The sequence below is a fragment of the Oncorhynchus nerka genome, linkage group LG6 (genome assembly GCF_034236695.1).
Source record: "Oncorhynchus nerka isolate Pitt River linkage group LG6, Oner_Uvic_2.0, whole genome shotgun sequence".
Taxonomy (NCBI): Eukaryota; Metazoa; Chordata; class Actinopteri; order Salmoniformes; family Salmonidae; genus Oncorhynchus; species Oncorhynchus nerka.
The window spans coordinates 18,058,763-18,082,823 of NC_088401.1; the positions used below are offsets into that span (position 1 = coordinate 18,058,763).

General features: G+C 42.1%; 1 protein-coding gene across 1 annotated transcript; it reads left to right on the forward strand.

Moving 5' to 3' along the window:
• Nucleotides 1–542: 542 nt before the first annotated feature.
• Nucleotides 543–22,734, forward strand: LOC115121014 (diamine acetyltransferase 1-like). The gene is made up of 6 exons (XM_029650011.2): nucleotides 543–801; nucleotides 16,406–16,457; nucleotides 16,554–16,637; nucleotides 20,745–20,846; nucleotides 20,948–20,988; nucleotides 22,233–22,734. The coding sequence occupies exons 1-6, from the start codon at nucleotides 736–738 to the stop codon at nucleotides 22,407–22,409; spliced, it is 522 nt and encodes a 173-aa protein (XP_029505871.1). The 5' UTR covers nucleotides 543–735; the 3' UTR covers nucleotides 22,410–22,734.
• The last annotated feature ends 1,327 nt before the right edge of the window (nucleotides 22,735–24,061 follow it).

Consider the following 24,061-nt stretch of genomic DNA (forward strand, 5'->3'; position numbering starts at 1 on the left):
TCCGTCAGTAGATTAGTGGAGTTCCGTGTTGTAGAGGGGATTAGTCCAAATCACACAACAACAAAAAAATTAAAACAATAGATATAGTTATAGAGGCCCAAGAAGAAACATAATAATAATAAAAATAAATAAATTGTCCGATTGTCTATTCTGAGAGCAGCCGGTAAGACAGCTAGCGGTTAGCAGGCCGCAGATGGGCGTTCAGGTAACGTCGCGACGGAGGAGCCAGCCGGTGACTTCCCTATCCTTCAATGCTACAATGTCATGTTCGTTTGGAACAGACAGCATCAGATAGATGGGATGGCCTACACGTAGAGACATAGGGGCGTTATTTCGCAAGCTCGGATGTGTATCATGTGAGATACATTGAGCCTCTTGCGAATTTTAGGAAAATTATGAAAAACAATACTACAAAAAATATAATCATATTGATCCATTAATATAATAATATTGATCCAACCGTAAACACACGCCACTGTGTAATGAAGCCTCTCTGATGCATGTATGACAGTACAACAGACACGCCTTGTGTAAAAACAACCCGCGCGTGGGCTGGCTCACACAACAATGGGATAAAAAGGCGCTCCCAATCTAACCTCTCCACAATGTCTTTCAATATATCTAGCGAACATTTTGCTTAAAGGGACTTGGTTTGAATAGAACCAGCAAGGTAGCTAACGTTAGATAACTAACTAGCTTTTAAGTCGACTGTTCAGCTCTTATTAATATAAGAAAATGACAGATTTTAAAATACGGAAAGCTGAACCCAAAGATGTGCCTGACATACTGCGACTGATAAAGGTAAGCCGCAAACTAAAATCACTGATTGCTTAGCTAGAAAATCGACCTGGTTTCACCCTTCGTCACTCTTCTCCGGCGACAGTATTTCCGTGTGTATCGTTGATTTGCTATCTAAAGATGCTTGAGGAGTTAGTTGTATTTTGGTATTTAACTAGCTAACTATGAAAAGCTTGTGATGGATGAAGCAAATCTTGCCAAGAGTAACGGGACAATTGACAGCAATTAAAATTGTACTTCCTTCGGGACGTTTGACATGCCTGTACGTACCGTAATGTTAATATAAGTGAGCAATTATCTTTGGAATATAACGTACGGAGTAAAAGCGCTCTCAAATTCGTGGTTGTGATGGGGTACCATAGTTGAACTTAAATCCTGAGGCATTTCAAAGTTATGTTCTTCACGAATCAGCAGTGGCGACCCATTTTTCAGATTTGAGCGCCACGTTCTTGGCAAAAAAAAAGAAAAAAAGATGTATCTATCGGTGCTCATCGGCCATAAACATTACACAACAAGTTGGAAATCGCTAATTCAACAATGAGGGGTTTGGAAGGTATCATTGGCTAACTGCAAGCATTGAAAATCAATCATTAGCCTGCTATTCATAGGAGTGGCTGTGTGGTCCCAAGTCTGAGGGTCTCTTTTCCAAGTTTAAAATGATAAACATTCAACATTGGCCATGCTGTTAATGAAGCATGATTTGTGCCATGCTCAAATCAACTCAACTCATGGCTACAGCTGTATGTCTTAAAATAGCCAAATAAGCTGCAGCTATATGTCTTAAAATAGCTAAATAAAACTTATACAGCTGTGTGATTAGCTTTGGTTCCCTCTACAGCCTGGGCATTTTCAGCATCAGCATGGGAACCAGTCTGTCTGGAAGAAATGGAAAGTATGTCACATAGTTAGTTAAGCAGTCATTTACACAAATGCACTTCTGCCATACAATCTTAAATGTTACTAAATGTGTAAATATTTGAATTAAAATCTTCCATTGTCTGGTTGGAAGAGTTTGTCTGAATGCTATGCTTCTTTCAGCCAGAGGCTGGGTGATACTTATTAAACATGTAAGGACATCCTGCCATGTCTTTCTTTCAGCCAGAGACTGGGTGATCCTTATTAAACATGTAAGGACATCCTGCCATGTCTTTCTTTCAGCCAGAGACTGGGTGATCCTTATTAAACATGTAAGGACATCCTGCCATGTCTTTCTTTCAGCCAGAGGCTGGGTGATCCTTATTAAACATGTAAGGACATCCTGCCATGTCTTTCTTTCAGCCAGAGACTGGGTGATCCTTATTAAACATGTAAGGACATCCTGCCATGTCTTTCTTTCAGCCAGAGACTGGGTGATCCTTATTAAACATGTAAGGACATCCTGCCATGTCTTTCTTTCAGCTAGAGACTGGGTGATCCTTATTAAACGTGTAAGGACATCCTGCCATGTCTTTCTTTCAGCCAGAGACTGGGTGATCCTTATTAAACATGTAAGGACATCCTGCCATGTCTTTCTTTCAGCCAGAGACTGGGTGATCCTTATTAAACATGTAAGGACATCCTGCCATGTCTTTCTTTCAGCCAGAGGCTGGGTGATCCTTATTAAACATGTAAGGACATCCTGCCATGTCTTTCTTTCAGCCAGAGGCTGGGTGATCCTTATTAAACCTGCCATGTCTTTCTTTCAGCCAGAGACTGGGTGAAGGACATCCTGCCATGTCTTTCTTTCAGCCAGAGGCTGGGTGATCCTTATTAAACATGTAAGGACATCCTGCCATGTCTTTCTTTCAGCCAGAGGCTGGGTGATCCTTATTAAACATGTAAGGACATCCTGCCATGTCTTTCTTTCAGCCAGAGGCTGGGTGATCCTTATTAAACATGTAAGGACATCCTGCCATGTCTTTCTTTCAGCCAGAGACTGGGTGATCCTTATTAAACATGTAAGGACATCCTGCCATGTCTTTCTTTCAGCCAGAGGCTGGGTGATCCTTATTAAACATGTAAGGACATCCTGCCATGTCTTTCTTTCAGCCAGAGGCTGGGTGATCCTTATTAAACATGTAAGGACATCCTGCCATGTCTTTCTTTCAGCCAGAGGCTGGGTGATCCTTATTAAACATGTAAGGACATCCTGCCATGTCTTTCTTTCAGCCAGAGACTGGGTGATCCTTATTAAACATGTAAGGACATCCTGCCATGTCTTTCTTTCAGCCAGAGACTGGGTGATCCTTATTAAACATGTAAGGACATCCTGCCATGTCTTTCTTTCAGCCTCAAATTGTCATTTATATTTGGTCAAGAGTCTGTCCCCGACTTAGGAGCAGATCAAGTTCTCTTCACTTAATCATATTGTCTGTGTGTTCAGGACTACCCTCGTGGTGTTCAGGACTACCCTCGTGGTGTTTCAGAATGGTGTTGATATTTGACCAGTCATTCACACCTTCCTTTATTATTTTGTAGTCTTCTGTAGAAAAGAGCTTACAGCTAAAACAATACACAGCGTTGTTTTAGATTGTGTTTTTGCTATCAATTGTAAATAATATTTGTAGGTCTATGTAGCCAAATTGTATTTATGATCTTATGTTATCCATTCATGCTTTTTTTATATCTCTAAATCAAGCCACAGCCAGCCAGGATTACAGACACCTGTGTCCTTTCAGACTATATAAACTAGTGACATGCAGTGTTTGTCATTATACCCTGATGAAGACAGCTTGGCTTTTGGTTATATAATGATTGCTTCTGAGCTCCTAGTGTGCAACTCTATTTTTCCAAGGATTCTACTCTGCTAGCTATCACCTCACCTATACATGCTGACCACACCACTCGCGTTAGGTGTGCAAGCGTTGCAAAATAAATGTACACATGTTATTCAGTCATTTCATCCAAACTGCTCACGCAGGTTAACGAATGTCTGGTAGCCAGGCGCTAAAATAGAACTGAGTTCTATTATTGACGCGCTGCAAGTCCTGCCTCTCCCATCTCCTCATTGGTTTTTAGGAGCATATGCCCACGTGTGTGATTGAAAGATGAACTGAGGTCCACACTCCAGGCCAGTTGGTGGTGGTAATGCACCTTAAAGTTGGTTGATAGTAAACAGTATATACTTTATGGCAGCAGCATAAGTGGTAGGTGGGTGTGTATGTGTGCAAAGGCAGATATACAGTGCCTTCAGAAATGAGTCATACCCCTTGACTTATTCCACACGTTGTTGCGCTACAGCCAGTGGTGTAGTGGTGCCTGGAGAAGTGGGTATACTCCATTCTTTTAAAAAATGTCCCAACCTGGCCCCCGGGCTTTTTCACCCTGTGTGAAAAATTAGATGACAAACAGTGACATGTACTCTGAATGACCTAAATTGATAAATCCCATTTTGCGCTTTCACCGTCAGACCAAGGCCAACCTAAGATGGAGTTCATTCGGAAAGTATTCAGACCCCTTTACTTTTTCTACATTGTTACATTACAGCCTTGTTCTAAAATGGATAAAATAAAATAAATCCTCACATCTTCCCACAATACCCCATAATGATGAAGTGGAAAAAGGTTTTTAGACATTGTTGCACATTTTATAAAAAATAAAAAACTGATACCTTATGTAAATAAGTATTCAGACCCTTTACTATGAGACTCTAAATTGAGCTCAGGTGCATCCTGTTTCCATTGATCATCCTTGATGTTTCTACAACTTGATTGGAGTCCACCTGTGGTAAATTCAATTGATTGGACATGATTTGGAAAGGCACACCTGTCTATATAAGGTCCCACAGTTTAACAGTGCATGTCAGAGCAAAAACCAAGCCATGATGTTGAAGGAATTGTCCGTAGAGCTCCGAGACGGGATTGTGTCGAGGCGCAGATCTGGGGAAAGGTACCAAAACAAATTTGCAGCATAGAAGGTTCCCAAGCACACAGTAGCCTCCATTTCTTAAATGGAAGAAGTTTAAAACCACGAAGACTCTTCCTAGAGCTAACCGCCGGGCCAAACTGAGCAGGGCCTTGGTCACTCTGACAGAGCTCCGGAGTTCCTCTGTGGAGATGGGACAACTATCTCTGCAGCACTCCACCAATCAGGCCTTTATGGTAGAGTGGCCAGATGGAAGCCATTCCTCAGTAAAAGACACATGACTGCACGCTTGGAGTTTGCCAAATGGCTCCTAAAGGACTCTGACCATGAGAAACCAGATGCTCTGGTCTGATGAAACCGCGATTGAACTCTGTCCTGAATGCCAAGCGTCATGTCTGGAGGAAACCTGGCACCATCCCTACGGTGAAGCATGGCAGTGGCAGCATCATGCTGTGGGGATATTTTTTAGGGACTTGGAAGCTAGTCACGATCGAGGAAAAGATGAACGGATAAAAGTGAAGAGATATTCTTGATGATAACCTGCTCCAGAGCACTTAGGACCTCAGACTGTGCTGAAGGTTCACCTTTCAACCAGACAACGACCCTAAGCGCATAGCCAAGACATCGCAGGAGTGGCTTTGAGACAAGTCTCTGAATGTCCTTTTTTTTGGCCCAGCCAGAGCCCAGAATTGTGCAGCGACGCTCCCCATCCAACCTGACAGAGCTTGAGAGGATCTACAGAGATGAATGGGAGAAACTGCCCAAATACAGGTGTGCCAAGCTTGTAGCATCATACTCAAGGCTGTAATAGCTGCCAAAGGTGCTTCGACAAAGTACTGAGTAAAGGGTCTCAAGACTTATGTGATAATTCATTTTTATATTTAATGCATTTGTATAACATTTCTAAAAACCTGTTTTTGCTTTGTCATTATAGGGTATTGTGTGTAGATTGATGGAAAAAAATATTTATTCCATTTTAGAATAAGACTAATGTAACAACATGTCTCAAGTCAAGGGGTCTAAATACTTTCAGAACGCCTTATATATGAATTCATTAGGCCCTAATCTATGGATGTTCTTGACTGGGAATACAGATGCATCTGTCACAGATACCTTAAAAAAAACGTAGGGGTGTGGATCATAAAACCAGTCAATATCTGGTGTGACCACCATTTGTCTCAAGTACCGCAACATCTTCTTCTCATAGAGTTGATCACGCTGTTGATCGTGGAATGTTGTACCACTCTTCAATGGCTGTGTGAAGTGGCTGGATATTGGCGGGAACTGGAACACACTGTCGTACACGTTGATCCAGAGCATCCCAAACCTGCTCAATAGGTGTCTGGTATGCAGGCCATGGCGAAATTGGGACATGTTCAGATTCCAGGAATTCTGTACAGATCCTTGCGACATATTTGCCACTCTGGAAGGTTATGTATGTAATAATGTAATGTATGTAATAAATAATGAGACAATGCATTTTGAAGTAACTATTGCATGGTGAGGCACACGTCATTGATTGTGCAATCAGTAGTGTGCTGTATCCATGACTACCCATCAAATCAATCACCAAAGCAATTAAAACATCTTTGCCAAGAAGGGTTATGGTTGATTTACCTTAATGTTTCACAAGAGTGAGACGGAGAAAGATGAGCAGACAAAGAGAAAGACACGAAGCGAGATGGAGAGACAGCCAGAGAGAGACTGAGAACGAAAAACAGAGAGGGAGCGACAGATCCAGAGAGCCAAAGCAAGAGATTCAGAGAGAGAGCCAAAGAGAGAGCTTGACACATTGGAAAGAATACAAAAACCGAGTAAACTAGAATGCTATTTGGCCCTAAAGAGAAAGTACACAGTGGCAGAATACCTGACCCAAAATGAAGGAAAGCTTTGACTATGTACAGACTCAGTGAGCATAGCCTTTCTATTGAGAGGCTGCCATAGGTAGACCTGGCTCTCAAGAAAAGACACTATGTGCACACTGCCCACAAATGAGGTGGAAACTGAGCTTTTATTTTACCTTTATTTTACCAGGTAAATTAACTGCGAATACATTCTCATTTACAGTAACAACCTGGGGAATAGTTACAGGGGAGAGGAGGGGGGATGAATGAGGCAATTTATACATTTGGTGATGATTAGATGTCCATGATGGTGTGAAGGCCATATTGGGAATTTAGTCAGGACACCGGGGATAACACCCCTACTCTTACGATAAGTGCCATGGGATATTTAGTGACCACAGAGAGTCGGGACACCCGTTTAACGTCCCATTCGAAGACTGCACCCTACACAGGGCAATGTCCCCAATAACTTTCCTGGCAACCAGTGAACCATAATGACATTTGAAATGTATTTTATTATTTTGGAACTTTTGTGAGTGTAATGTTTACTGTTCATTTTATTTCACTTTCATTTTCTGTTTCACTTGCTTTGGCAATGTAAACATATGTTTCCCATGCATATAAATCCATTTGATATTGAGAGCCAGGGAGAGCAAGCCAGAGAGAGAACTACAGAGCCAGAGAGAGCAAGCCAGAGAGAGAACTACAGAGCCAGAGAGAGCACTACAGAGCCAGAGAGAGCACTACAGAGCCAGAGAGAGCAAGCCAGAGAGAGAACTACAGAGCCAGAGAGAGCACTACAGAGCCAGAGAGAGAACTACAGAGCCAGAGAGAGCACTACAGAGCCAGAGAGAGCAAGCCAGAGAGAGAACTACAGAGCCAGAGAGCGCAAGCCAGAGAGAGCACTACAGAGCCAGAGAGAGCACTACAGAGCCAGAGAGAGCACTACAGAGCCAGAGAGAGCACTACAGAGCCAGAGAGAGCACTACAGAGCCAGAGCGAGCAAGCCAGAGAGAGAACTACAGAGCCAGAGAGAGCACTACAGAGCCAGAGAGAGCAAGCCAGAGAGAGAACTACAGAGCCAGAGAGAGCACTACAGAGCCAGAGAGAGCAAGCCAGAGAGAGCACTACAGAGCAAGCCAGAGAGAGCACTACAGAGCCAGAGAGAGCACTACAGAGCCAGAGAGAGCACTACAGAGCCAGAGCGAGCAAGCCAGAGAGAGAACTACAGAGCCAGAGAGAGCACTACAGAGCCAGAGAGAGAGCAAGTCAGAGAGAGAACAGAGCCAGAGAGAGCACTAGAGCCAGAGAGAGAGACTACAGAGCCAGAGAGCGCAAGCCAGAGAGAGCACTACAGAGCCAGAGAGAGCACTACAGAGCCAGAGAGAGCACTACAGAGCCAGAGAGAGCACTACAGAGCCAGAGAGGGCACTACAGAGCCAGAGAGAGCACTACAGAGCCAGAGAGAGCACTTCAGAGCCAGAGAGAGCAAGCCAGAGAGAGCACTACAGTGCCAGAGAGCACTACAGAGCCAGAGAGCGGGAGACAGGCAGAGAGCGAAAGCCGTAGAGACAGGTAGCCAGCGAGAGAAAGCCCAAGCGGGACAGACAGAGAGAAAGAGACAGACCGACAGTGCAGAGCCTCACCTGTTTTGAGCCCCACATTTTTAGCAAAAAATAAATAAATAACAGGTCTTGCCTGTTTTGCATGTTATTTTGGCAGTAATATGTGTCACATCAGTTTGCAAACAATGTTAAAAAAAATATATATAATTGAGTTAATTAAGCCGCATACAAACATGGTCCTCTTATTTGATTTTTTTCTTAAGGCAGCTCAAAAATGCCGGCGTTTCAGCCTAGCTCAGTGCTTTCTGTGGTGGTGGGGCAAGCCAGCAGAAAATACAGAGCTTTGCGCTGTGATTGGCTCTGTGTTCTGTCACTCATGGGGAAGCTACGTCACCGCAAAGTGTAAGGTGATATACCTCGGAAATTCTAGCCCTTTGGCTACTGACATAGCGTTACATTAAAGTGCCCATCCAAGAAGGCTCAAGGTCATTGGCCACAGATAAAATGACATCAAATCACGTTATATGTACAGTAGCTTTGATTGGACTGATCATGTCAAAATCATACTTTCAAAATCATAGCTAGCAGTCATCATGAATCAAGTCGACAATCTACTGGCAAATCCTTTTCAATCCTTGTCATATGAAGAGAAATTATAGATAAAACGTATTGGTGCTCATCGGTTTAAGGGTCTCTTTTCATAGTTGAAAATGATAAACATTGGCCATGCTGTCAAAGCACAAATTGTACTGAGCTCAAAACAACTTTAACTAGGAACTGCAAAATCTGACTTTAGTGAGTTCAAGACAACTGGGAACTCGGAGGAAAAACTAGCTACGACTGGGAAAATATGTTTTGAACTTTCATCCAACTCAGAATTGTAAATGGGGAATCGGGCCTCTTTCCTGAAGATCACTGACGTCGTCATGAGTCTAGATTTTTTTTTTCTCCCCCTGAGTTCCCAGTTGTCATGAAAGCACCATAAATCCAGAGAATGCCAGACTTTGATCAAGTTTGATAACAAAATTTGCCCACGAAGCACCGCCGTGCCATCTTCCTGTTCAAGTGAACACAGCAAAACAAGGTGAGTCCAAACATGTATTGTATGCTGCTGCATAAATGATGTAATATACCAGGGAGATATTTATACTGTAGCTAAGAAATTAATACTAAGTGTATGTTGTGTAGTAAGCTGTTAGTAGCCCATGTGCCTCACCCTAACCATTTGGTCTATTTTTCACCTCTTAATTTTGCCTACTGTTCTGATTTGGTGCACAAGTAGCCTATAACCTGTTTTTGAAAAATGTAATCATCGACTATTGTAAGCTTTCATTGTCTGTTTATATGCCCCCTTTATTTATCCCACGGTTCTGACTTGGTGTACAGGAAGAACACTAAGAACGGTCCATGTTCTGAATTCTGTCGCTGTAAATTTCAAAAGTGCTGAACAAATTGTCCTATTGACTACGTCCGTCCTAGCTTGCTCATTGTCTTAATTGAAATTACAGATTGCCTTTTATCCACTTGTTGTCCCTTTATAACAGTTTGTACATCTCAATTGTCAGTAGAAACCACTTTTGTTTAAGCAAGTCAGTCATGTCAGCTTTTTTTTTTAAAGCAGTTCATGAGGTTGAACTGTTTCGCTGCCAGACAAGGCTCCGCTGATAGCCAGGTGTAGCAATGGTATAGTGCAATTAATGTGTTGTTGTGTAGTAGCTTTGCTGGCATGCATCCTACTTCATATATTTTTTTTGTCCCACCAAGATGTGCATGCTAAAATCGCAACTGGTTAAGACTACTGTATCATTGTAGATTTATCTGATGAGCAAGGTGTCTGTGGCTCTAGTGGCAATGAGTCAGATGTCTACAGAACAGGTCTATACTAATACACACACACTTTTCTATCTTATATGATTTAGTTTCTTTAACAATCTCAAGCCCAATGCCTAGGCTTAAAGAGGATATTTTAGTACACAAGCATTAGTAAGGTTTACTAGAAAATGCCCTCATACTCTGCAGCAGCACGTCAGCCACGCCTGTGTGTTCGTTCTCACAGACATACGTCAGTTCTGTCTCCCGTCGGCTTGGACATTGAGCAAACAGTTCGATGTCGGCCCGGCCTTGATGAGGAAGTCGACCACCTTCCGGGTACCCCATCAGCAGGCCAGTCAGGGCGGTCTCCTGGGCCTCACCTGTCTGACCATTGATGTTGGCACCTGCAGACAACAGAGGGAGGATATAAGAGGGTTCTGCTTGGAACACACTTTAAAGTACCAATCTATTCCCATTGTTGGCTATTTCAATTTGTTTTGGAAAAGCCAAAAAGCCATCAACTCAATAAGTTTGAAACTATCTGAATATAACTTTATTTTGTTTCCAAAAGAGGGGTTTGATATTTTGCCTCAACACTGAGCTTTGATAGTAAATATGGTAGGTAAAGTCGTTCAACAAAAGCACTGGTTTATTTCAAACCCACACAGAGAAGCCCATACCTCTTGCCAAAAGCAGGGGGCTACCTAGGATAGGAGTGCGTGACTGGCAGGGGGCTACCTAGGATAGGAGTGCGTGACTGGCAGGGGGCTGGATAGGAGGAGGGGGCTACCTTGTGCGTGAAGGGGGCTACCTGGAAATGTGTGCGTGACTGGCAGGAGGAGCTTAAACAATTTGAAAGTTAAACAATTTAAAGGCAATGCTACCAAATACTAATTGATTGTATGTGAATTTCTGACCCACTGGGAATGTGATGAAAGAAATAAAAGCTGAAATATATAATCCTCTCATATTATTCTGACATTTCACATTCTTAAAATAAAGTGGTGATCGTAACTGACCTAAGACAGGGCGTTTTTACTAGGATAACATCCAGCTTTCTTTAGCTTTCTCTTGAAGTCAGACTAGGGTCGCTAATGTTAGCTAGCTAGCTCTGGATGAGGGAAATTGGAGTCGTTGTCCACAAAGCAGCACTACAGCTGTCTAGCTCCCGCCTATCCTTTTTTTTGATTGGTGGATACATCTCATTATTTTAATACTTATTTTGAATATTCAATGAGGGTTGTTGACGTCAACGGCCTATATTCAGTGGAGAGAGATGCTATGCTACTAGTCTCATGTCATGAATATGCATAGCGATCTCAGGACCACTCCGATGTAAAGAGTCCTACTAAAATCAGTACACTCGTAATAACTTAAGCATTACAAAACTTATATTGGCTCAAATAAACCTAACATATCAAATAAGCAAGTTTTGGGGTGACCAAATTCAACACTCTTAACTCTTCCGCAGTAATCTCGTACGCCCAGGTACTTCTCTGCAGCTACCACCTACACTCATTAAAAACCCACATCGCCATTCCACTGGTTGGAAAGGCGGTTGGAAGTACTGCCAAATCGCCGGTTGGAAGTACATCGCCGGTTGGAAGTACTGCCAAATTCTCTAAAATGAAAATGGTAGTGTCTTATGGTGGACATTCCTACGGTCAGCATGCTCCTTCAACTTGAAACATCTGTGGCATTGTGTTGTGTGACACAACTGCACATTTTAGAGTGGCCTTTTATTGTCCCCGGCACTATATATATATATATATTTTTTTTTGTGTACACACACACTTGATTTTATATATATTTTCCCCCCTAACCCTACCACCCCTCCCCTAACCCTACCACCCCTCCCCTAATTAGAGTAAAATAATGGACAACACTTAGGCTTCTATTTCCAGCTTATACATACTACATACATTTTACAATAGTTATATTTTGTTTGTTTATAGTCCCATCTTTCAGCTACCCTTAACTTCTATCTATATCTAAAGACCATCCAGTTTTGATTTAATATTTGCTGTATAAACTCAGCAAAAAAATAAACGTCCCTTTTTCAGGACCCTGTCTTTCAAAGATAATTCGTAAAATCCAAATACCTTCACAGATCTTCATTGTAAAGGGTTTAAACACTGTTTCCCATGCTTGTTCAATTAACCATGAACAATTAATGAACATGCACCTGTGGAACGGTCGTTAAGACACTAACAGCTTACAGACGATAGGTAATTAATGTCACATATGAAAACTTAGGACACTAAAGAGGTCTTTCTGCTGACTCTGAAAAACACCAAAAGAAAGATGCCCAGGGCCCCTGCTCATCTGCGTGAACGTGCCTTAGGCATGCTGCAAGGAGGCTGCAGATGTGGCCAGGGCAATAAATTGCAATGTCCGTACTGTGAGACGCCTAAGACAGCGCTACAGGGAGACAGGATGGACAGCTCATCGTCCTCGCAGTGACAGACCACGTGTAACACCTGCACCGGATCGGTACATCCGAACATCACACCTGCGGGACAGGTACAGGATGGCAACAACTGCCCAAGTTACACCAGGAACGCACAATCCCGCCATCGGTGCTCAGACTTTCCGCAATAGGCTGAGAGAGGCTGGACTGAGGGCTTGTAGGCCTGTTGTAAGGTTGGTCCTCACCAGAAACAACGTCGCTTATAGGTCCATCGCTAAACTGGACTGGCAAAACGTGCTTTTCACTGACGAGTTGCGGTTTTGTCTCACCAGGGGTGATGGTCGGATTTGCATTTATTGTTGAAGGAATGAGCGTTACACCGAGGCCTGTGCTCTGGAGTGGGATCGATTTTTAGTGGTGGAGGGTCCGTCATGGTCTGGGGCAGCATCATCGGACTGCGCTTGTCATTGCCTGCAATCTCAATGCTGTGCGTTACAGGGAAGACATCCTCCTCCCTCGTCAGGAGGAGCCTGCAGGAAGGGTACCACACATGACCCTCCAGCATGACAATGCCATACTGCTCGTTCTGTGCATTATTTCCTGCATAACAGGAATGTCAGCGACGAGCCCGGATCTCAATCCCATTGAGCACGTCTGGGACCTGTTGGATCGGAGGGTGAGGGCTAGGGCCATTCCCCCCAGAAATGTCTGGGAACTTGCAGGTGCCTTGGTGGAAGAGTGGGGTAACATCTCACAGCAAGAACTGGCAAATCTGGTGCAGTCCCGGAGGAAATGCACTGCAGTACTTAATGCAGCTGGTGTCCACACCAGAGATACTGACTGTTTGATTTTGACTGCCCCTTTGTTTCAGGGTCACATTATTACATTTCTGTTAGTCACATGTCTGTGGAACTTGTTCAGTTTATGTATCAGTTTATGTTGAATCTTGTTATGTTCATACAAATATTTACACATGTTAAGTTTGCTGAAAATAAACGCAGTTGACAGTGAGAGAACGTTACTTTTTTTGCTGTGTTTACACTACTGGTCAAAAGTTTTAGAACACCTACTCATTCAAGGGTTTTTCTTTTATTTTTACTATTTTCTACATTGTAGAATAATAGTGAAGGCAACAAAACTATGAAATAACACATGGAATCATGTAGTAACCAAAAAAAGTGTTAAATCCAAATATATTTGATATTCTTCAAATAGCCACCATTTGCCTTGATGACAGCTTTGCACACACTTGGCATTCTCTCAACCAGCTTCATGAAGTAGTCACCTGGAATGCATTTCAATTAAAAGCTTCTTAAAAGTTACTGTGTTTGAGCCAATCGGTTGTGTTGTGACAAGGTAAGGGGTGTATACCGATGATAGCCCTATTTGGTAAAAGACCAGGTGCATATTGTGGCAAGAACAGCTCAAATAAGCAAAGAGAAACAAAGTAATGATGGACTGTCAAGACATGAAGGTCAGTCAATAAGGAACATTTCAAGAACTTTTAAAGTTTCTTCATGTGCAATCGCAAAAACCATCAAGCACTATGAAGAAACTGTCTCTCATGAGGACCTCCACAGGAAAGGAAAACCCAGAGTTACCTCTGCTGCAGAGGATATGTTCATTAGTTACCAGCTTCAGAAATTGCAACCCAAATGATTGCTTCAGAGTTCAGACACATCTCAACATCAACTGTTCAGAGTAGACTGAATCAGGCCTTCATGGTCAAATTGCTGCCAAGAAACCACTACTAAAGAACACCAATAAGAAGAAGAGACTTGCTTGGGCCAAGAAACGCCAGCAATGGACATTAGACTGGTGAAAATGTGTCCTTTGGTCTGTAGTCCAAATTGGAGATTTTTGTTCCAAATGCCGTGTCTTTGTGAGACGCAGGGTGAACAGATCTCTGAATGTGTATTTCCCCATTGTAAAGCATGGAGGAGGTGGCGTTATGGTGCTTTGCTGCTGACACGGTCTGATTTATTTAGAATTCAAGGCACACTTAACCAGCATGGCTACCACAGCACTCTGCAGCAATACACCATCTGGTTTGGGCTTTTTATTTTTTAACTAGGCAAGTCCGTTAAGAACAAATTCTTATTTACAATGACGGCCTACCGGGGAACAGTGGGTTAACTGCCTTGTTCAGGGGCAGAACGACATATATTTACCTTGTCAGCTCAGGGATTCAATCCAGCAACCTTTGGTTACTGGCCCAACGCTCTTCCTACCACCCCAATAGCTTAGTCCAACCATAATTTGTTTTTCAACAGGACAATGACATAACACACCTCCAGGCTGTGTAAGGGCTATTTTACCAAGGAGAGTGATGGAGTGCTGCAGAGTAGACTGTGATGACTTGGCTTCCACAATCCCCTTACCTCAACCAAATTGAGATGGTTTGGGATGAGTCGGATCGCAGAGTGAAGGAAAAGCGGCAAACAAATGCTAAGCACACTCCTTCAAGACTGTTGGAAAAGCATTCCAGGTAAAAGCTGGTTGAGAGAATGCCAAGAGTGTGCAAAGCTGTCATCAAGGCAAAGGGTGGCTATTTGAAGAATCTCAAATATAAAATATTTTGATTTAACACTTTGGTTACTACATGATTCCATGTGTTATTTCATTGCTTTGATGTCTTCACTATTATTCTACAATGTAGAAAATAGTAAAAAGAAAGAAACCATTTAATGAGTAGGTGTTCTAAAACTTTTGACCGGTAGTGTATTTTTCAACTGTGATGTTTCACAAAAGTTCTGAACCTTTCCAATGTCATAGTTTCTAAAGATTGTAAAATAAAGAAACATTTTTGCTTAAGTTTGTTATATTATTGATCGATTGACTAGTACTTCAAATCACCCAATAGTGCTATTTGCAGAGTTAGCTCCAGGTAAATGTTGCGATTCTTCAGCCATTCCTGAACCTGCGACCAAAAACAAGCTAAGCAAATTATCTAATGATTCTCTTTGCAGAAAAATCTGCGGAGCTGGGATGGCTGTGTCCTCCATATACAGAATATAACATTCTATTGTTTGCAAGAATTTTATATAATAGCTTACACTGAAACTGTTTTGAATCTGGCGTTGTTTTGTGTATCATAAACCATGTGCTATAGAATCAGTATATCAAAAATCTCTTCAACGATTTTGCAATCTATATGGCACAGCTGTCAATTTTTAGGTCTTTTAAATAGAGAAGTATACCAGTTTAATTTATCACAATTTTCTTAAACCAATTTTGGTCTTTAATGCAGGGCCGACAGACAAGTTCCTTACTTTCCCCCTTCCACTTGCCTCGTCCATCTTTGCGGTAATGCTGCAATTAGTTAGTTGTAAATTTGGGTAGAGCAGACGTTTCCATATATTGTCGTTATAAGCTTTTTGTGCGTATGGAACATTTCTGGGATCGTTTATTTCAGCTCATGAATCATGGAACCAACATGTTTTATATTTTTGTTCTGTGTAGTTTAACACCATCTCCTCTAATTTGCTCATGCAACAGCAATTCAAGAAAATCTAAATGCATATTCCAATTTAAACTGATTGAGACCATGCAGACGCAGTTTGAATATTTCACTGGTGAAACCTGAATAATTATCATTCACGATTGACAGTGATGATGCCATGGACTATTTTGAAGTTAAGCCTAACTCAGTGTTTGCAGATATTAAAAATAGAAAGTTTTGAGACAAAAGGCAGATGTTGCAATTGGAGGATGAATTTTACGCATATTCTATAATGATATTCAATATGTCGGTAGAAATGTGATTTATTTGCATTGCTCTACGGGTGGTGGTTACAATGACCAGGGAAAATCCAGCCTTTTGTACCCCATTTGGGTATTTTAAATGTGCTCATCCTATCTGCATTCAGAGATCAACTCTGCAAACTTGTTTTGAAGGTGATAAAAACAGACCATTTTCGCTGGATATCCGTCTGTATCACAGTTAGCTCCGTAATTTTGTACCTTTTTGTGTTTATTACGTTGGCAACAGGCCCGGTTTCCTCCATTTGATTGTGTTTTATAAAGTTAAATGCTGTTCTCTTCGTTGACTGTCACTTATCTCCGTGAATGATAAACTTTCCCTATTGACTCGCTGTTCTTGGTTTTGAATCTGAAATGTTTCTTCTGGCCAGGAACTGGCTAAATATGAGGGAATGGAAAACCAAGTGAAACTGACTGAGGAAGGTGAGTCTGAATGAAACTAAAGCATTTCTGTCTCGGTCACCATGTGATTGACTGCAGTGCATAGATTACAAGGCATTTCTAACGTTGTAAAAACAGATCTGCTCGAGGACGGATTCGGTGACAACCCATTATACCACTGCGTCATGGCAGAAGTCCCCAGTGAGCCGCAGAGCAACAACGGTAAGATTCTGTATATCAAATGATCTTGTCTATTCCCTGGATCACACCTGTCCATCTCAGAGGATTGGATGGATGTGTTGAGTGTGACAGACCGATATTGTATTATAGCAAACTATATCTGATGGGCTTGACTGAAACGGTGCCTCTCCTAAGCATAGAAGAACGTGTCTGCCCCATGGGGATCCCTGGTGTGTAGCTACTGACCCTATGCCAAACATAAATCAAACCTGTAATTAGGGATGTTACGTGACCATATTACCGCCACACCTGCACCCATGAGTCATGATGGCAGTCAAATTCCATGTGACGGTATTTAGGCTTCTCAAAGCTCTGATTCTGCTGATGGTCATTAGAAGCCAACCAAACTTGCTAACTGCCTGGTACTCGGCAGTCTATTGTCCCTCTAACCACTCTGACATCAATGCAAATGTAATCGAAAATCTAATCAAACACTTCATGAGAGCCCATGAGCTCATGTTGCGCAACATTTCTATAGGCTATGCACCTGTGTGAGAAAACAGTGCTGGCCTCTACTGAAAAGAGGAAGATTAGCTTTCTATAGGCTATGCCTACTATATTTATTTCTCAACATTCCTAATATCAAGCGCATTGCTTCTCTGTACAACAGGAGTATAGCCTACCTGGCTGGCATGAAAATGAACCATGGGAAAAGCTTCCTCCATTCTCTATTTAAGCCCCCCTGTTTTGAGACTGGTGCATGATAATGGTCCATTCTAAATCAAAACAAATTTCACACATATACTAAATGTATGTAAAGACTAAATTAAATCAAGAACAGTCTGATAGGTGACACTATTAGCCTATCACTTGTGAATGATGCCCAGCTTGTGTGCAGTAAGGCAAACTGTGCATCCCTTTTTTGGGGTAACTTTTTCAAATTCTACTGTAGCCTAGTTCATAGGCCCATATGTTTAAGGTTTGTCTCACAACTAAAGTGGCCAAATAATAACTTCTTTACATAGTGTGTAGAGCCTAACTGCATACGCAGTGCTTGAGGAAGAATCTTCACCATAAAAATGCACCTTTATAATAAAATAAATACATGAATAATTGCAATTTGAGGTTACTTTTGAGAATTGAATTTTGGAACATTTGTGCTTATAGCCTACTGCCATCTGTACATTGCTGCACTTATAATGTAACGAAATAAACTATTAGGTGATAGTATTTTAAGCTAAACATTTTGATCTGTTGCATCCGCCTCATTGCTTAAAGGTTTTTTGATGCTAGTGGTTGTATTAATTTGGGATCTATTGCATCACACAACTGTCCCAGGCTATGTTTGGAATATTTTTTTCTCACAGGTCAACGTTTGTACTATGGGGGATAGTAGATTGATATAGGCTAGTGCTTTTGCGGTTTGTTAGGCCTACTCATCTTGCTGGCTGACTAAAAGTAAATGTGGATAGTTCTTCCTATATCTTCAATGTGCGCCTCGGAATTGGATAAGGATGCACGCAGTTGTGTGCCTGATGTGTGTCTTCACTTGTAGCCTCTGAGAAAGACCCGATCACGTGATAGGCCGAGAGAGCCATGTAAGTGAGAGGTGCTTCGGAGCACGCAGCCGGGAGAAGGGAATGATAATTATTATATTCAGCCCAAGGGCACAACGGCCTCAGGCCGCAAAAGGCATGGATGTATTTAGGGGGTATTATGACCACAGAATGTGGAAGCAGCCGGGAAATTTGAGGCATTATCAAGTGTTTGTCAAATTGTCAATGAGAGGCTGATGAAATGTGTGCAGCCTGCACAAATAACAAAGCAGAACTCATGCCTTTTAATGGAACTTTTTTCAAATCATCATTAGTTGCTTCATGCAACCTTGGAATATATCAAAAATACAAACGTCGAGTTATATGTTTTCATCACAACTAAAGTTTAATTAAAAAAATATAAATTAAGCATATAGGAATACCTGTTTTTGTTAACAGCTCAACACAGAATAGCCACATGTACGCACTCCTCCAGAAATCTTTGAGAAAACATTTATTTTATTCAGCTATGTTCAATTGAATTCTTCAAATTATAAAATAAAATAATGCCATGGAATTCTAAGCAAATCTTGTCTGCTAAATTAACTAGTGTAGCCCACAGCCATATGACATACCTAGGTCAGGACCTAACATAAGGACAAGGTGTATGCTAATCTGTTCTTTTGAAATAGACTACATTTTCTTCATATCATGTTTCTTTAGACCAGTCTAAAATACATAGATGTATTGTGATGGTGTACACTATATTACATGGATTTGTTAGACTTTTTAAAATGGTAGATCCAAAGGTCTGCATCAGTGGCTTGTAGGCTATGCGTGGAAGCCAGGAGATGCTAAATGCGTTTGTTAATTAACGGTCAAGTACCAGTTATTTGCTTGACAATCACCAGCTGACAAGATTTCATGACAGCCACAGTCCTTACTGTTAGTTAGCTCAGTTTATACTGCCCTTACTGTTAGCCCAGTTTGTACTGCCCTTACTGTTAGCTCAGTTTGTACTGCCCTTACTGTTAGCCCAGTTTATACTGCCCTTACTGTTAGCCCAGTTTGTACTGTCCTTACTGTTAGCTCAGTTTGTACTGCCCTTACTGTTAGCCCAGTTTGTACTGCCCTTACTGTTAGCTCAGTTTGTACTGTCCTTACTGTTAGCCCAGTTTGTACTGTCCTTACTGTTAGCCCAGTTTGTACTGTCCTTACTGTTAGCCCAGTTTGTACTGCCCTTACTGTTAGCCCAGTTTGTATTGTCCTTACTCGATACAGAGACACCTTTTTCTTTACAATAGTTACAGTGCATTCGGAAAGTATTCAGACTGCTTGACTTTTTCCACTTATTCTAAAATGATTCAGTTTGACAGTTTCTTGGCAATTTCTCACATGGAATAGCCTTAATTTCTCAGAACAAGAATAGACTGACGAGTTTCAGAAGAAAGTTCTTTGTTTCTGGCCATTTTGAGCCTGTAATCAAACCCACAAATGTTGACGCTCCAGATACTCAACTAGTCTAAAGAAGACCCGTTTTATTGCTTCTTTAATTAGCACAACAATTTTCAGCTGTGCTAACATAATTGCAAAAGAGTTTTCTAATGATCAAGTAGCCTTTTCAAATTATAAACTTGGATTAGCGAACACAACGTGCCAATGGAACACAGGAGTGATGGTTGCTGATGATGGGCCTCTGTACTCCTATGTAGATATTCCATAATCAGACGTTTCAAGCTACAATCGTCTTTTACAACATTAACAATGTCTACACTGTATTTCTGATCAATTTGATATTATAATGGACAAAACATTTGCATTTCTTTCAAAAACAAGGACATTTCTAAGTGACCCTAAACTTTTGAACAGTAGTGTGTATATGTATTTATTTATATAAATGTGCAAAGATGTATAACTTGGTTTTGCTTAGTCATTTGGTGTGTGTGTGTGTGTGTGTAGATTGAGGAAATTTATTTATTTAATCCATTTGAGAATAAGGCTGTAAGGTAACAAAATGTGGAAAAGGGGAAGGGGTCTGAATACTTTCCGAATGCTCTGTATATTGATGTGATGCACAATGACATGACTGGGTGTCTGGGAGGAGACAAACATTTCAGTTACACTTTGGCACATTCTCTGAGAAGTAACTAGGTGTCTTGTTTGAAATGTTGTTGCTGTACACACAGAAACGCATACAAACGCACGTCTCTCTGATCGAAAGGCCAGTGTGTATAGTGTCTAGGCCTACTGCTGTTGTGGATGTCACTCACATGTAGGCCAGACACACTTGTATGACACTCACCCGCTAACCAACTTCCGTTGGAAGCTTCTCTGAGCCAGAGCAGTCTGTCTCCACGCGTCAGTTCTCACAACACAACCAACATCTCCTCTTTACACAGTCCCCTGGCAACCAGACTGAGTTAACCGCTGAAAGTTCAAGATAATCTTAACCATGGATATATGCGCAGCTCTGCCCTTCCAAGTCCTAAACACCCTTAAACATTTAGGGAAATGCTCAACTGACCATAGATTAGCTACCTGGGTAACTCCGGTACGAGCTCTGTTACATTACATCTGGCTTGTTTTTATGTGTGGGGTTTACTTCTGTGTCCAGGTCCTGTGGTGATTGGGTTTGCCATGTACTACTTCACCTATGACCCCTGGATCGGCAAGCTGCTTTACCTGGAAGACTTCTTTGTCATGGAAGAGTACAGGGGTAAGCAAAGTAACTATTTTCCTCTCCTACTCTGTCGCTCTCTTTCCTCTCTGACCTGACCAGTAACCATAATCTCTCCTTCTCTGTCATCCTTCCACCAGAGATCGGCATCGGCTCAGAGATCCTCAAGCTCCTCAGTGACGTGAGTAATTTTGGAGTTATGACTCTGTAAACATAGTAAAAACTAGATGGGCGCTGTCAGTCAGTTGTTACATGGCTCTGGCCAGAATCCTGTTGTAGGTCAATGCCTCTAACAGAATCCCATTTTGAGCCCATTTCAGTGAGTTATGATTTTTTTGTACATACCGTTGATTCTGTTCTTCTTCTGTGTGTTTTGTTTGCTTATTGCTGTTGAAATAGTCAATGAATGTGCGTTGGGAAAAGAGAACATGTACACTATATATAAAGGTATGTGTAAACCCCCTTCAAATTAGTTGATTCGGCTATTTCAGCCACACCTGTTGCTGACATGTGTTTAAAATCGAGCACACAGCCATGCATTCTCCACAGACAAACATTGGCAGTAGAATGGCCTTACTGAAGAGCTGTGTGACTTTCAACGTGTCAGAGTAGGATGCCACCTTTCCAAATGTCTACCCTGCTAGAGCTGCCCTGGTCAACTGTAAGTGCTGTTATTGTAATGTGGAAAGGTCTCGGAGCAACAACTGCTCAACTGCGAAGTGGTAGGCCACAAGCTCACAGAACGGGACTGCCGAATGCTGAAATCGTTTGTCCTTGGTTGCAACATTCACTACTGAGTTCCAAACGGCTTCTGGAAGCAACATCCGCACAAGATCTGTTCGTCAGGAGCTTCATGAAATAGGTTTCCATGGCCGAGCAGCCGCACACAAGCCTAAGATCACCATGCCCAATGCCAAGCGTCAGCTGGAGTGGTGTAAACCTCACCACCATTGGACTCTGGAGGAATGGAATCGTGTTCTCTGGAGTGATGAATCACACTTCACCATCTGCCAGTCCTACGGACAAATTTGGCTTAGACGGGTGCCAAGAGGACGCTACCTGCCCCAATGCATAGTGCAAACTGTAAAGTTTGGTGGAGGAGGAATAAGGGTCTGGGGCTGTTTTTCATGGTTCAGGCTAGGCCCCTTAGTTCCAGTGATGGGAAATCAACAACACAGCATACAATGACATTCTAGACGATTCTGTGCTTCCAACTTTGTGGCAACAGTTTGGGGAAGGCCTTCTCTTGTTTAAGCAAGACAATGCCCCCGTGCACAATGCGAGATCCATACAGAAATGGTTTGTCAAGATCGGTGTGGAAGAACTTGACTGGCCTGCACAGAGCCCTGACCTCAACCCCATCAAACACTTTTGGGTTTAATTATGTGTGCTAACACCTGCTCTCCCTTCCTCTCTCCCCCTCAGATGGCATTCGAGACTCGCTGCAACAGCATGCACTTCGTCGTCGCCAAGGACAACCAGGAGTCAATAGAGTTCTACAAGCGTCGTGGGGCGGCCGACATCACTCTGGATGAGGGATGGAGACTCTTCAAGATCAACAGGAGCTCCCTCTTCAAGATGTCCTCCGGCTCCAAAGAGTGAGCTGGCCTCAAGACACATAGAAAGATGGACAAGAGTGACAGACTTGGTCAATTTATATTACTTAATTATTTGCCTGTCTTTCACTTCAGCGGTGGGGGGTGTGACTTCTGACAGTAGATTATTATTAAAAGGGGCATTAAACATGTGTGTGTGCACCAACTTTCTCAATCTAGTCACTCATTTAGGTCACGTATTTTATCTGAAGCCATCGTTTTAGTAGTTGTAGTTTTTAATCAACACACCTTAGGATTCCTAGCATTCTCTGTTTCATTTTATTGACCAATATATTTTACTATTCTATAATACAGTGATTTTTATAAAATTATTTTTCTCTGTAGTTTGATTGTGTTTATGTTGGTGGTTATTATGTTCTATGGTGACTGATTTCTGTGGGGCTAGGCGGGAAGTGGGGTGAGTTCATTGCTTTACAATGAAATCCCTGGCCCCCCATTTAAGGTAGGCTTAGGTCAGGGATCAGATGTTATGAGTCATGATAGTGTGGAAGGGGAGGGGACAGCTTTACAGAACATGCATCACTCCATATGCCCTCCCTCCCCGTCATCCTCCGTCTCTCGTGGGAGTAATTTCAGAATGGTGACGTCATCAAGAAACTTAAATAACAGCCTTGTCCTCTTTCTCCTCCTCCATCTCTCTTGTCCTCTCTGTCATACCTTCTCTTTGTGGAAGGGGGATGTGTGGTCTGTTATAACAGTCTATGGAGAGCAGAGGAGTGGAACACTGTTAGTTACTGCACTGACCTTGGAAAGGCGCCAAACTGTCACAGTATCTAATGCTCAGACACACACACACATCTTAGTCAGATCTAGCAGAAACCAGGGACGTAGAAATGCATATCAGTGGGATGTCTGGTGGTCACTGACTGTATTTTGAACATTTACTGCAGCAATGCCTAAACAACAAACACATCCAGAACCCAACCCTGTAGTGGCCCAGTAGAGTTTAGAGAATATTAAAAACACTGTCTCCTGTCCTGTCCTCTCCTCCCCCAACCCCTTGCCCAGGCAGAGACAGATCCTCTGTGTGCTAGGAAGTGCGGAGAGTATAGGGGAGAAGAGACCGCATCCTTTATCCCCAGACAGGCCATAATATTTTCATTCTAGACTCCCATGAGCCTCGCTGAACTTCGAAACTGACTTGTTTATGTCCAGAGCTCTAAACGGTGCCCCGTTACTGACTAACCATTGGCATTTATTTAAAGACACACCAAGGAGATTAACTTTTTTATTTACAGAAGAACCTTGGTAACCTTCTATTCTAGCACACACAGGTGTTCATCACCCTGTTGTACAAATACACATAATCATGACCCCAGTGAGTCACAACCCCCACTGCATAATGGTCAAGGTCAAGGGTCAAGTTACACTCAGACACTCCCACCCCCACCTCTGTACCAACTTGCCTTTCCCACAGTAAGTGTTGGTCGAGGAGTTGGCTAAAGCACGTCTAGATGTGGGACCAGGCCAAATAGTAACTTTCCATATGTTTTTCTATGGTTAAATGTATTTTTTTTTTTAAATGTGTGTGTGTGTGTATATATATATATATGCACACACACTACCAGTCAAGTTTGGACACACCTACTCATTCCAGAGTTTCTTTATTTGTACTATTTTCTACAATAATAGTGAAGA